Source organism: Moschus berezovskii, chromosome 10, assembly GCF_049115385.1.
Source record: "Moschus berezovskii isolate FMDL1 chromosome 10, NW_MosBer_1.0, whole genome shotgun sequence".
Taxonomy (NCBI): domain Eukaryota; kingdom Metazoa; phylum Chordata; class Mammalia; order Artiodactyla; family Moschidae; genus Moschus; species Moschus berezovskii.
Window position 1 is genome coordinate 59,232,253 of NC_142469.1, and position 15,894 is coordinate 59,248,146.

General features: G+C 36.9%; 1 protein-coding gene across 1 annotated transcript in view; it reads right to left on the reverse strand.

The window, feature by feature from the left end:
* FHL5 (four and a half LIM domains 5) overlaps positions 1 to 15,894 on the reverse strand; it is a 62,350-nt gene that overhangs the window by 20,253 nt on the left and 26,203 nt on the right. Inside the window, exon 2 of the mRNA XM_055433405.2 lies at positions 156 to 326. Coding sequence (XP_055289380.1) covers positions 156 to 314 — 159 coding nt within the window. The 5' untranslated portion in view covers positions 315 to 326. The remainder of the gene's footprint in view (positions 1 to 155; positions 327 to 15,894) is intronic.

The window sequence follows — 15,894 nt, forward strand, 5'->3', positions numbered from 1 at the left end:
AGTGCTGAGCATAGTGCCTTGAACTTCAACTTGATTGATGATAGCTTTGAAAATCCTTATATCTAGTCGCAGAGCATTAGATTATTAAAGAAAAAGAAGCATCGCAACACATTTTTTTGTTGATCATATGCAATAATTCTGTGAATTAAACCTACCTTGGAACCCGATTCAATTGGTTCTTTGCACTCCTCACAATGGTTAGAAAAGAGACGATCATAACAAGAAACACAGTATGGATTGTCATCCTTTAGTACATACTTCTTCCCAAGAAGTGATGCCATGCAGTACTGGCAATAAAACTGAGCAGTTGTCATTTTGCCTGAATCCTGTGAATAGAAAAATAATTCACATACATAAAGGCAAAATTTTTGATAAATTATAAAGCCTCAATACAGCATGAGTCAAGCACTTGAATGGATTTATATCTTCTTATATGAACACCCACCAGTTTAGGAAATATGCTGTAGTCATGGTGACACTTGGAGGGATTTAGGAAAGGCTACTCTCCCATCTTGGCAGTTTCTGTACATTTTGCTAGCAAAACACGTCAAGCCAGCAGCCGGAGTGTGAAAAAACATCTTGTATTCATCATTCACTAATGTGGAATTCAATGAGAAAGTGATATTTGTTGAAATAGGATGGTTTCACCTCAAGGATATAAATATGAACTGTTGATAGAGTTTTCACTAACTGTCATCACTTACTAGCTTGCTGTAGAGATCTGGAGGTGGAGTTCCATGGAAATAAGTCTTTTTTTTTTTTTTCTAACTGAAATGGAAATTACTAATCAAGTACATTGTCATTTTCTATGCCATCCTTTTATTTCCCAAATCTTTGGGCTTCCCAGGTGGTGCTAGTGATAAAGAACCTGGCTGCCAATGCAGGAGACTTAAGAGATGCCCGTTTGATTTATGCACATTAGTTAGTTCTAAGGTCCCTTGAGACATCCTCCTTACCTGTGGCTTCACCCTCCCCAACTACACTGTTGGACCTGCCATTGAGCAATATCCCATATGTAGACATGCAGTTAAAACCATCAGTGGTAGAAAAGAGCTATAGGCTTCTTAAGGTTTTAGGGCTAAACTAACATGTACACGGAAGGAAAAATAGCAGCAGCATTTTATAGAATGAAAAATATAAAGCCAAGGTTAAGAGAAGAATTATAGTTATGTTGTAAATTTAGGAAAACCATTAAACAAAATACATGGATTTCAAAACGTTTTTGTTCAGTTGTTCAGTTGTGTCTGACTTTTTGCATCCCCAGGAACAGCAGCACGCCAGACTTCCCTGTCCTTCATTATCTACCAGAGTTGCTCAAACTCATGTCCATTGAGTCAGTGATGCCATCCAACCATCTCATCCTCTGTCATTCCCTTCTCCTTCTGCCTTCAATCTTTCCCAGCATCAGGGTCTTTTCCGGTGAGTTAGATCTTCATATCAGGTGGCCAAAGAATTGGAGCTTCTGTTTCAGCATCAGTCCTTCCAATGAATATTCAGGGTTGATTTCCTTTAGGATTGACTAGTTTGATCTCCTTGCTGTCTAAGGGACTATCAAGAGTCTTCTCCAGCACCACAGTTCAAAGGCATCAATTTTTCGGCACTCAGCCATTTTTTTTTATTGTCCGCTCTCACATCCATCCATGACTACTGGAGAAACCATAGCTTTGACTATACAGAACTTAGTCAGCAAATTGTTATGTCTCTGCTTTTTAATACACTGTCTAGGTTTGTCATTACTTTTTTCCAAAGAGAAAGCATCTTTTGATTTCATGGCTGCAGTCACTGTCCACAGTAATATTGGAGTCCAAGAAAATAAAATCTGTCACTGTTTCCATTGTTTCCCCATCTATTTGCCGTGAAGTGATGGGACTGGACACCATGATCTTAGTTTTCTGAATGTTAAGTTTCAAGCCAGTTTTTTCACTCTTCTCTTTCATCTTCATCAAGAGGCTCTTCTAATTCCTCTTTGTTTTCTGCCATAAGGTGGTGTCATCTGTGTATCTGAGGTTATTGATATTTCTCCCAGAAATCTTGGTTCTGGCTTAGTGATTCATCCAGCTCAGCATTTTACATGATGTACTCTGCATGTAAGTTAAATAAGCAGGGTGACAATATACAGCCTTGACATGAAAAGTGAAAGTGTTCTACTCCGTTGATCCATGTCTGGTTCTAACTGTTGCTTCTTGACCTGCGTATAGGTTTCTCAGAAGACAAGTAAGGTGCTCTCTTATTCCTATCTCTAAGAATTTTCCACAGTGTTGTGATCCACACAAAGGTTTTAGCATAGTCAATGAAGCAGAAGTAGATGTTTCTCTAGAGTTTTCTTGCTTTTTCTATGATCCAACAGATGTTGGCAATTAATTAGGATTCAACATGAGTTTTTGTTGTCACCAAAAGCAGTACCACTGATCTTCTTGGAAAATGAATATATTATGAACTACAGATACTTTCTAATTCTCCATCTCAGAAATTTCTTTTTTTTTCAATTTTAGCAAAATGAGAAAATCCACTATTGTGATGTTTCTTACAGAATTTTTAGTGCTAGTTTTTCTTTACTATATTTAAATTGCACTCCCACATAGTTTGCCTTCTTTTATTTTAATGGTAATATTTTCAGCTGATTGTCTTGCTAAATGTACACTGTCATTAATTATGTATATAGCAGATCTTCAGTAACAGAGAAAAGACAGGATTTGGAACATGTGTGTCTTTGAGGAGGGACAAAAATTCAGACTAGAAGTTCCCAATGGAACATGCCAAAATTATCTGTGAAGAATATTGAATCCCCTATTTGCTTAATTCTACAGAAATGTCCATTTTTAGCAAATACAACACACACTAAAAGGGTTGCTGAGGGTTTGGAAACAGGAGGAAAATAAATGTGAGTCCCTTGAAAGATTTTAAAACTCAAATTTTGTTCATGTTTACAGTGATCAAGTGTTTTATCTCTTAATAGTGAAATAAAATATATACTTTTAACTTTCATCACTTCATATGGAAAATGTCATTTTCATTAGTCATGTATTTCTTTAGTCTTAGATGTGTATAATAGTACCATGAAGCATAGTCTCTCAGGTCTTAGAAACTCGCAGGCTACTTCCATTTTGTGAGGCTTTTAATATATTATAAAATGAGGAAACAACCAAAGTGATCACAAAATTGGCCGATTTTCAAGTTTTTATTTTAAACCACACTTTAAATACAATAATACTGTACCTCATTTGGTGATCAGTTGTCTAAATATAAAATCTAAATCTCTAAATATTTTATAAATATTGATATAGAAGTATATATCAATGAATATAAATACTTATCTAAATGTAAGTACAGGAAGATATGTTTCTGCCTCCTCTTCATTATAATTACATAATAGGTCTTACTCCATAAAAATTCTTAACAAAATGGACCATATTTTCTCCAGTTTCTTTTATTTTTTTTTCCTGAATATATATTGTTTTTATAAAATTTAATAAATGGTACAAAGCATAATGCCATAAACATCAACAGTTAAAATATCACCAAATGAAAAAAATACTATAGAATACACAGTTGCAAAAAGCTACATTAAGTTATTTTACAACTGCCTCAAGCTGCAAAAAGAAAAAAAAACCCAATGCCCTACCTAAGTCATCCCTCTCTCAAAATAATGCCATCTATATCACAAACCATGAACTCCCCATCAAAAGATGGGAACTGCCCTTGTTAATTCATATATATATATATATGACTGTATCACCCTGCTACACACCCAAAACAAGCACAACACCATAAATAAAACATAGCACAATATAAAATAAAAATAAGTAACAGATCTTTGGGGCTTTACATTGAGTTAGAGTTCCTATCAGAGGGATAACAGGGGTATAATTCCATAATAGGTCTTGCTCCATAAAAATTCTTAACAAAGTGGACCATATTTTCTCCAGTTTCTTTTAAAAGATAAAGTACATCTTATTCCACCTGTTTGTTAAAAGCAATGTCAAGAAGCTGGGGAGGGTGAAAGAGTCAGTCCAGTATCTCAAAACTATATAATTTTGCATTTTATAGAATGATGTGATGGGAGTAGGCATTTGGTCCAGGTCAATGTGTATTGAAATATCTACTCAGTAATAGCTGAACTCTCTGCCCTCAAGAAGTTTGGATCCTCTTAGCTCTTACCTTGGTAATAGTGAATATAATTTGAAATAGAACAAGCTGAATGTTCACTCTCTTATTCTTGGTTGGGAAAAATACACTAAGAAATTCAGTCCTCATTTTCATGAAGTCTGTCATTTAATTATGGGTATAGGAATACATCCACATAGAGTTTCTTAAACAGGAGTGTTATAACCATATGGAATATGATACACATTCCACTAGAACCATAGAATTCTTAGTGACTTTAGAAAGGAGTGATGAGCTACAGCATAGGAAGACCTTCCTAGGAAGATTTTAAAGAAGTTAAGCTTTTGCAAATCTATTAGGAAGGAAAGAAAAGAACAAGGATCTTGATTAGCAGGGAAGGGAGGAGAAAAGACAATGATAGAGGCATGGGATTACTTCCAAAGTTGGGGAATGGTAAGTCTTGCCAACAGATTTTCACCCAGGTATATTCAGGATAAAAGAAGACCTTCCAACTATTTAAAGCTATTTGAACCTTTAATACAAACAGTTCTAAATGGGGTCGGGGGTAGACAAAATTGCATGAATATGAATTTTTCCAATTGGGTCACATTTTACCACCTTATTCTCTTCTAAATATAATTCTACTCTTTTTTTTTTTTTTGGCTTTTTTCCTCCTCTTTATCCCTTTAATTACTATTTCTTAATAATCAGGGAATAATTTGTACCCACAGTTCATACTATTTCTTAATAATCAGGGAATAATTTGTACCCACAGTTCAGTTCAGTTGCTCAGTCATGTCCAACTCTTTGCGACCCCATGAATCACAGCACGCCAGGCCTCCCTGTCCATCACCAACTTCTGGAATCCACCCAAACCCATGTCCATTAAGTCGGTGATGCCATCCAACCATCTCATCCTCTGTCATCCATTTCTCCTGCCTTCAATCTTTCCCAGCATCAGGGTCTTTTCACATGAGTCAGCTCTTCTCATCAGGTTTCCAAAGTATTAAAGTTTCAGCTTCAACATCAGTCCTTCCAATGAACACCCAGGGCTGATCTCCTTTAGGTTGGATCTCCTTGCAGTCCAAGGACTCTCAAGAGTCTTCTGCAACACCACAGTTCAAAAGCATCATTTCTTCTGTGTTCAGCTTTCTTTATAGTCCAACTCTCACATCCATACATGACCACTGGAAAAACCATAGTCTTGACTAGATGGACCTTTGTTGACAAAGTAATGTCTCTGCTTTTTAATATGTTGTCTAGGTTTGTCATAACCCATAAGAACAGACCAAATGGCTTGTTTTCAATCATTTTCTAACAGGTAAAACTGTAGGAAAGGGGATAGGGACCATGTGATTCTTATCTCAAAAGCCCCCATCTGAGGGTTAATTTGGCAAAGATATTTAAAAATGTTTGCTTCCAAATATTTAAAATCCTTGAACAGAGCTGATTTATGAGTCATAGGAAATCTTAATATTAACAGTAGATCCCAATTGGATAGCATTTAACTTTTCTATGTATGAACTTAGAAATGTTAGTATCAATATCAATTGGACACTCATGTCAAGCTTTTCAATGGGATAAGATTAGATATATTCTTGTCAAACATTTTTCAAAGTCATTCTGCAGTTACACAACTTTTTAAGTACAGAATTTTTATCACTGTATACTGACGTTTTAGAAGATTGATTTAGAGGTACACTGATACATCTAAGAACCTATGAAGATAAATAGCTCAGAAGTTCAATATCATGGATGGACTTGGCTTTCTTTTTCCAATTCTCTGCTTTAGATTTTTGCCTAAAAGGATGTGAGTCTACGGTCATAGCTTTCATGGGTGAGAATGCTGTTGGATACATGCTGTTTTTAAAACTAGGAATAATTTTGTGTCAAGTAATGTTATATAATGAGTTGATTGAAGGCAAATGCTGTGAGCAATATACTCACTTATATTTTTATTATACTGAACAGAATTAATAAATTCACAAGAAGTACACTTCAGAGAACATCAAGCAGGAGATAGGCAGGGACTTGAGGCCATGCAGGTCATCTTTAACATGCTTGTGTTTGCAAGGCATCACACACCATTCACTCATTCATTATATAAACAGGTAAACCTTTTTTATTTGCAAAGTCATAGCTAGAAGTTTGTGAAGGATGTAAAAATAGACTAGACTCAAATTCTATCCTCAGAGAGCTTATAATCTAGTAGAAAGAGTAAGGACATTTTATAACTAAACAAAAAATTGGAAGTGATAAGGAGAAATGAAAGTTTATAATAATTTAGAGCAATGGTTCTAAACACGATGCATATTAGAATTTAAAAAATTTACCCCAAAGTGCATCTGTATCCCAAACCAATGAAATCAGAATTTCTTGGGAGGTAGAGAAGGAGAACAAGTATCTTTAAGCTCCCAGGAAGTTCTAAAGTCCAGTGAGAATAAAAAAAGCCCCACCTAAAGTTATGACCAACCTTGATAGTATATTAAAAAGCAGAGACATTACTTTGCCAACCAAGGTCCGTCTAGTCAAGGCAATGGTTTTTCCCGTGGTCATGTATGGATGTGAGAGTTGGACTGTGAAGAAAGCTGATCGCCGAAGAATCGATGCTTTTGAACTGTGGTGTTGGAGAAGACTCTTGAGAGGCCCTTATACTGCAAGGAGATCCAACCAGTCCATTCTAAAGGAGATCAATCCTGGATGTTCATTGGAGGGACTGATGCTGAAGCTGAAACTGCAATACTTTGGCCACCTCATGCGGCGAGTTGACTCACTGGAAAAGACTCTGATGCTGGGAAAGGTTGGGGGCGGGAGGAGAAGGGGACGACAGAGAATGAGATGGCTGGATGGCATCACTGACTCTGTGGACATGAGTTTGAGTGTACTCCGGGAGTTGGTGAGGGACAGGGAGGCCTGGCATGCTGTGATTCATGGGGTCGCGGAGAGTCGGACACGACTGAGCGACTGAACTGAACTGAACTGAAGAGGAAAGGGATTACTTTTAGCTTGGAAAAATTCAGGACCAACTTAGAGAAGATGGCTTTTGAATGGATCGTGTGGTAGGTATTATGGATTTGTTCTCCCAACCTTGGTTCTATCCTCCTCCTGGTTGGAGAGGTCAGGCAACTAGAGATTTCTCCTGGACCCTCTTACAGCTAATATTCAGGATGCAAATTTAGCTGTTAACTCCAAACAGGTGTGTACATGGGCAGGCGGAAACAAAGTGAAGGGTATGTTCAAGCTGCTGTTGCTGCTGGCAGGTTGAGTCATAGAGTGGTGTGTGTTTCCACCATTCAGAATGCTTGGATTCAGGTTTTCCAGGGGCCAGGACTTGGTTTGGGGCTGTGAGAGACAGCTGTGGCAGTGGTATTGGTGGCAGCAGCAATTTCCTGACCTCTGGATTACAGGGCAGACTGGGTGCTGATGTGGGCAGAGAGCAGCCTCTGCCACCCTTGGAGGAACTGTTCAGATACTAACAATGAGAGCTAATGTTCCTGTGCATTTCCCGAGAGCCAAGTACTGTGTTAACCACTTGATGCAAATTCTCTATTAATCCTCACAACAGTCCTGTAGGATGGGTCCACTAATATTGTCCTCATTTGGCAGGTGAAAAAACCAAAGCTTAGAGAGGCCAAGACCACTTGAAAATGCTGAATCTAGGATTTAAACCTACACCTGTCAGAGAGTGAAGCCCAGGATTTGAGCCTGCATAAATCTCTCTTTTCCTGAAGATATGGGGAAGGGCATTGAGAATGACCAACATAATTAGGAGGAAAGATGTTTATACTTTATATGTGAGGCCTGCATGGAAAACTTATTTGAAGTGGTTGGTATGGCATGAAAAGGTACAAATTGGAGGACAAGTTTGAAAAGGTAGCCTGGGTAAGATCAACAATGGCTTAAGCTTCAGACTAGAGATGAATGTACTTTTTGTATAGAAAAGATACAACCATTGATGACTGAGAATAGATGAGTGAAGTGTTTTGAACTGAGATCTGTGAAAATTAATCTAGGAATATTGATAGAAGAGATTGGAAGGTAGATACACCACAAACAAGAAACTGATTAGAAGTCTATTTTTCAATTTTCCATTTAATCTACAAATAATATTATTATCTCCATGTAAAAGGAGTTGTTTTATGTATTTTGGTGGGAATATGAGGGAGAATTTTTGTTGAGGAAATAATGACCAGTCTATTAAAGCTAACAAATTCATCACGTTACGAATTTAAAAAACAAAGCAAAAACCATGAATCTCACCCAGGCTGAAGACACACACCTAGGCTTCTCTGGGTAAAGCTATTAAAAATTGAAGAAAAATAAGATCTAAAAAATAGGTCAAAAATATTACTTTCAGAGTAACAATAATTGAGAAGTTACCTACTTCTCAACAGAAAAAATGGAAGGTAGATGATGGAAAAATAAAATGGCTGGAAACAAAAGGGGAGCCTACCTAGAAGTCTATACTTTATCTTTTGATAATAAAGGTGAAAAAAAAGACTTTTTCAGACATTCAGAAACTGAATATATCAATAGCACATCCTTGGGGGCGGGAGGAGAAGGGGACGACAGAGAATGAGATGGCTGGATGGCATCACCGACTCGATGGACATGAGTTTGAGTGAACTCTGGGAGTTGGTGATGGACAGGGAGGCCTGGCGTGCTGTGATTCATGGGGTCGCAAAGAGTCGGACATGACTGAGCGACTGAACTGAACTGAACTGAAAGTAAATACTAAACAGTATTCTTCAGGGAAAAGAATATTGAGCTCAGACTGAAGCTCAGAGAGAGATGGGTGAAAAACAACCAAAATTATAAATATGTAGATGAATCTGAATAAATATTAACATAGAACAACTTTAAAGAATTTGAAAATTTAGGCAAAATGGGAAAATTCTAAGATAAGTAAAACATTAAAACTGAACAAGAAATATAAAATTTCAACTGGTTGGTAAATATTAGAGAAACTGAATTTGAAATTAAAAGTCTATATACAAGGTAAAATACAAGTTCACATGGCTTCTCCAGTGGATTTTACTAAGCTTTTAGGAAGAAATAACAATAATATTAGCAAACTATACCAAATAATTAAAAACAAAAACCATGATCCATTTAATTTGGAACCCATTAAAATTTTGATGACGTTGTCTTAGTCACTATGTCATCTGACTCTTTTGTGACCCCATGGACTGTGGCCCACCAGATTCCTCTGTCCATGGGATTTCCCAGGCAAGAACACTAGAATGGGTTGCCATTTCCTTCTCTGGACTATCTTCCCAACCCAGGGATTGAACCCCCATCTCCTGCATTGGCAGGCAGATTTCTTTTTTACCACTGAGCCACCAGGGAAGCCCAAAACTTTGATATCAAAATCTAAAAACATTATAAGAAAAAATGTTTAGGCCAATCATACTACTACTAATAAAATTCGCAGTAATTACAAGAAAGTTAGCACAGATAGTAATTAACTGAATCCAGTGATATATGAAAAAGTTAATATGACAAGTTGAGTTTATCCCAGGAATGGCGTTTTAGTTTAAAATTAAAAGAATCATTGTATTTTACCACATTTACCAAATAAAAGAGAAAACCATATTCTTAGCAGAGGCAAAAAGACATTTGATAAAAAATTTTACTTAAATTCATGATTAAAAGCTTAGCAAACTAAGATTAGAGGAATTTTCTCAATGCAGTAAAAAAATACAGCAAATATTATCTTTACAGGCAAATGTTGGTAGTTTTTACTGAGATCAGAAAAATGAAAAGAATGTCCTTAATTATAATTTCTGCTCAGTTTTACTGAAAGTTATAAACTATGCACTAAGATGAGAAAAAAATATAAGAATTGAAAAGGAGCAAATACACTCTCATTTACTGGTGACTGATTTTTGTGCAAAGAACATTCAAGTAATTCTATATTATTAGAATTTACAGGGAAGTTATCAGTTGCTGGATAAAATGTGTAAAAATCAATTGTATTCTTATAGCAACACAGAGAAAATGAAATTTAAAAAAATACATAATTTATGATATAATTAAAAGACCCTCAAATACACTGTAATCTAATAAGAATGTGTGAAACCTCTACATAGAATACTTTAAAGGAACATAAAGAAAACTCAAAGAAGTGTAAAGATATACTATGTTGATGGACTTCAAAATTTACTTTTGTGACGGTGTTATTCATCTTCTAGCCCTTTCAAAATATATGGGAAAATGTTTTCATTAACTTGTAACAAGGAAAGAGTTCTTAAACAAGGTGGAGAGAGTACTAGCCAAATAGGGGAATTTTAATAAATTAGACTACATTAAAATTAAGAACCACTATTTTTCAGAGGGCTTTCTTGGTGACTCAGTGGTAAAGAATCCATGTGCCAATGCAGGAGATGTGAGTTCAATCCCTGGTCTGGGAAGATGCTCTGGAGAAGCAAATGGCAACCCACTCCAGAATTCTTGCCAGGAGAATCCCATGGACAAAGGAACCTGGTGGGCTATGGTCCATGAGGTCCCAAAGAATCAGACACAACTTGACTTAGTGACTGAACAACAACAAGTTTTTCAAAAGATACAGAGAGAGTGAAAATGACAGCCAAAGTGTCAGAGAAGGTATTCAATGCAAGAATCAACTAAAGAATCATATCCAGAACACATAAAAATTCTATAAATCAATAAGAAAAAAACCTAGACAATCCAATAAAGGAGAGAAAAGCTCAAATAGATACTATATCAAAGAGGATATTCGAATAACTGATAAACATGAATGTGTGCTCAGTCTCATTAATAGTCACTGAAAGAGAGTTTAGTGAGTTCTTTGATACAAAACCAATATATAAATCTAACAGAATTTCTATACCCCAGAAATACAATGTTAAAAAGGTTTTAAAATAATAAAAATTATACTTGTATTAAATGTAGTACAATATATCTAAAAATTTTGATAGTAGGAGGGCTTGTCATGAAAACCAAAACTTAAAGTACTAGAACTGGATAAACCAAAAGATCTGTGCAATGTGATAGAAAATCAAATCAAACATTTACACACATACATTAATAGTTCAGTAAAAGAAAAAAAAAAATTGGAGAAGGAAATGGCAATGGCAACCCACTCCGGTGTTCTTGCCTGGAGAATCCCAGGGACGGGCGAAGCCTGGTGGGCTTCCGTCTATGGGGTCACACAGAGTTGGACACGACTGAAGTGACTTGGCAGCAAAAGAAAAAATACCATTCAATAAATGGTACTGGAGTAATTAGTTATTCACATGTCAAAAAACTAAATTGGGTCCTGCCTTACACCACATTGAAAACAACTGTATCATCAAAATAAAAGCAAAGCTTAAAATACGGGAGTAAATTTCTATGATCAGGTTAGGGTAAGTTTTTTAAAAAGATGCAAAAGCACAGGCTACAAATAAAAAGATTGATAATTTTAAAAATTTCTCATTGAAGGATAGTATTAATAATGAAAAGACAAGCCACAGAATAACAGATTAATGGATGATATTTGCCACATATATAACTGACAAAGAATTACAATGCAGGATATATAAAACATTCTCATGAATCAATAAGAATTAAAGGTAAACCAATAGAAAATAGGCAAAAGACATAAGCAAAAATTCTTCTTTCTAAAATATTTTAAAGGAAGCTCAATCTACTTGGTGAAATTTGAACTGACCAGTTCAACAAACGATGAGATAATTTATATTCACAAGGTTAGAAAAAACTATCAAGTCTGAAAATACGAAATGTTAGTGAGATTAAGGAGCAATGAGAACTCACACACTGAAATAAGACTGAAATATGGATTGACAAAACTACTTTGAAAAACAATTCTTTTCATTGTATTGTAAAGTTGAACATGTACCTTTCAAATGACTCAGTGATTTCTTGCCTAAGTGTGTGAATCATAAATCTTGCAGGGATCACCTGAAAGAATGCTCATGCTGCACAGTTTATAGTAGCCCTAACAGCAGGAAACTCTGAAAATCTATCAAGGAAAAGTGGATAAATAAGTATTAATAGATGTATGGTCATATAACATACTGCTGTATAGCAATAAAAACAGATGAATTACAGGTGCCCTCCTTAATACAGATAAACTTCACAATATTGAGTGAAACAAGTTATAAAATAGTACATACACCAGGATTGCATTTTTATAGTTAAAAAGCAGCCCAAGTTGATTATTTGGAATTATAATAAACATATGTTATGTTATTAAACATAATATTATTAAGGCTATTAAAGCACAGAGATGATAAACACGAAAATCAGAATTCAGTTTAAGATTAACTTCTGGAGTTAGATTGGAATTGGGAAGTGGCAGAGGGTTTCAACCGGAGAAGGCAATGGCAACCCACTCCAGTACTCTTGCCTGGAGAATCCCATGGACGGAGGAGCCTGGTAGGCTACAGTCCGTGGGGTCGCTAAGAGTTGGACACGACTGAGTGACTTCACTTTCACTTTTCACTTTCATGCATTGGAGAAGGAAATGGCAACCCACTCCAGTGTTCTTGTCTGGAGAATCCCAGGGTAGGGGGAGCCTGGTGGGCTGCTGTCTGTGGGGTCACACAGAGTCGGACACGACTGATGTGATTTAGCAGCAGCAGCAGCAACAGCTGAGGGTTTCAAATATATAGAAAATACTTGATTTCTTTAAGCAAAATTATTTCTTATAATTTGCGTATACTAGAAATATTCTTTTATATATATGTTTTATTTTTATAGTTAAAAAATGAGCAGGTGGTAAATGTGCAGAAGTATTATAATATATTAAACCATTCTTTTGTTATGCTTGTCAACAGAGAAGTAATCCAGATGCATGTAGCAATATCTTGAGGATATTTTTGTATGCTAATGGTGGTTATAGAATTTATTGTCCAAACAGGGAAGATATAAGGATAGTTGAAGGCTGATTCAAAGGGTAGTTGCTCAGGGTGATCAGTTTATTTAACTTATTTATTTTTCAAGAAGAAAAATGAAATTGTATTTAAGCCAACCTGAGAATAACCTAGTAGATAAACTGTCAGGAAACCTGAGAAATGTCCCACTTGTTAAAAGTCTAATACGCAGTTATATACATTTTAAAGACAGAAGATTATACATCCAAATGCTGTATTGATATTTTACATAAAGTTCGCTAGGAATACATAGACCAAATAAGCATGTACAAAGTGGTCATCAAATCACCATGACCCCCTACTGAATTGGGTGTGACCATTTAGATGCAAAAGGGAGGAGAGGAGACAAAGTTTTCTCTCTCTCAATACTCATTTACCATGAATTGTGCAAAGCCAAAACATGGTTCCAATATGCCCGAGATTCATCTTATTACTTGGCAATAAGACATGAGCTTTGTCTTATTACTTTCCTGTCTGGGATTACAAGCTTCAAAAGTAAGAGGGCTTTTATTTTTTATGGTGAATTTGAAATGTGTTAGTTTTAGTCTCTTCATCGTGTGTAACACTAAGTGACCCCATGGACTGTAGCCTCTGCCAGGCTCCTCTGTCCCTGGAATTCTCCAGGCAAGAATACTGCAGTGGGTAGCTATTTCCTTCTCCAAATTATATCCTAGAAATTGAAATGTACTAGGATATATGCTGGGAGCCAGCGAGGGAAATCCTACTCGTGGCAAAGGTCAACTGGGGAAGAGGCCTGACGGGCAAAGGCTAATCAGGACTCGAGGAACCCCCTGGACTTAGCTGAGCATCTACCCCAAAGAAAACCGGAGTCTGACTGCCTTACTATCTTACGCGTCTTACCAAGTCCTCTAATACTTACGGGGGCTTCCCCCCAACCACCTTTCTCTGAAAACATTAATTCAAAGCTGTAGTTAAAAAGTTCTCCTCGGCTTAATAGGAGTGTTCCAATCCAAGCCCCTCTGATAGCTTTCAAACTTGCTTGACAAGTTTGTTCGGGCTCTTACAACTATGAATGTGACTGTTTACAGCCTCCCAGCCATGCAAGGACAGAAAGCCTAATATTCTAAAATACAGGAATTTGTTGAAGAAGTTAAAATCATTAGAATAGTACTAAAAAAGATTTCATTGTTGAATCAATGCTTGCTGCAAAGTTTCCATATTTTCTATCTATTGTATCCTTGGAAATATATTAATCACATATAGAGAAAATAAGTAGTAGCCTTTGATTTAACCACATCAGATCTTAAGTTAATAAATTCTTTTCTCGTAGCTCACTACACCCTTACCTTATAGGAATGTAACCTTGTCTTGTGTCTTTGGAGAATAACGCCTGACTTTAGGAAAATCACCTTGAAAGAATATAAGCCTTTTTCTAGCTGACTAACCTTTGTTAGGAGAGAGGGCCATAAACTGTTAGCAGGCCTCCTGGCCAGAAGATTATGTAAACCACCTAAAACTTTTGTATATCACGAGACATACAAAAATAAGCCCTGATCCTGATAAGGGTCAAGACTGCTGACCCCGCGTGATTTTGGCGTGACTCTATACCTCCCTTTCTCTATTTTCATGTGTACAACTTAGGGTATAAAAGCAGCACTGGAAAATAAAGTTTTGGGCCTTGCTCACTGAAGCTTGGTCTCCCCGTGTCGTTTTTTCTCCTTTTCTCTATTCTCCTTTTTCCGGTTGAGATCCTCGAAGTTCTGGGCCCTCTGCGTTTACTTATCTGCCTGGGCTTCTAAGACCCACTCGAGGGGGTGCCCTGGTGGGGTGCCTCCAGTGATTCGAGAGGGCACTTGCGGCCTACGTAAACATAGCAAACCCCGTGCTGGGGTTTTATTGGTTTACTGTGTAAACCAAGGAATCATCAGCCTCTGTCTCTCTCTCTCTCTTTCTCTCTCTCGCTGACACTGACGCCGTTCATCCCGAGGATACCCTGGGCCATATCGAGGCAGGTCCCTAATAGATATAATTTGGGTCTTTTAGTTTCCAACAATGTCTGTATGTTGGTGTGGTTTTCAGGAATTTTATTTAGTTAAGGGAGTTGAATTACCATGTATCTTTTATTCTAAATGTCAAATGTAAGTTGTTAGATTGATTCGATTACAGCTTTTTAGTTCCATATGGAGGCAGGAAGTACTATATAAGTTCATGAAGTTATGTGTCTTGATAAGAGGATATAAAGTAAATGGTATTTGAGATTACTTCCATCTTTACTACATGATTTGTAAATTTTGCTAAGTAGATGAAAATAATGCACAATCGTGGAAGGACTGATGCTGAAGCTGAAATTCCAATACTTTGGCCACCTCATGTGAAGACTGACTCATTTGAAAAGACCCTGATGCTGGAAATGATTGAAGGCTGGAGGAGAAGGGGATGACAGAGGATGAGATGTTTGCATGGCGTCACTGACTCAATGGACATGAGTTTGAGTAAGCTTCGGGAGTTGGTGATGGACAGGGAAGCCTGGCGTACTGCAGTCCATGGGCTCACAAAGAGTCCTGAACTGAACTGAAAAATGTACTATTCTAATTAATTTTTTAATTGGAGTATAATTGATTTATGATATTATGTTAGTTTCTGCTGTACAACAATGTGAATCTGCTAGATGTGTACCTGCATCCCTTCCCTTCCACCCCGGTCATCACAGAGCACTGAGCTGAGCTCCCTGTGCTGTACAGCAGCTTTCCACTAGCTACCTATTTTACAGGTGTGTGTGCGTGTGTGTGTTAGTCACTCAGTTGTGTCCGACTCTTTGCAACCCCATGGACTGTAGCCCACCAGGTTCCTCTGTCCATGCGATTCTCCAGGCAATGACACTGGAGTGGGTTGCCATTCCCTTCTCCAGGGGATCTTCCCAACCCAGGGA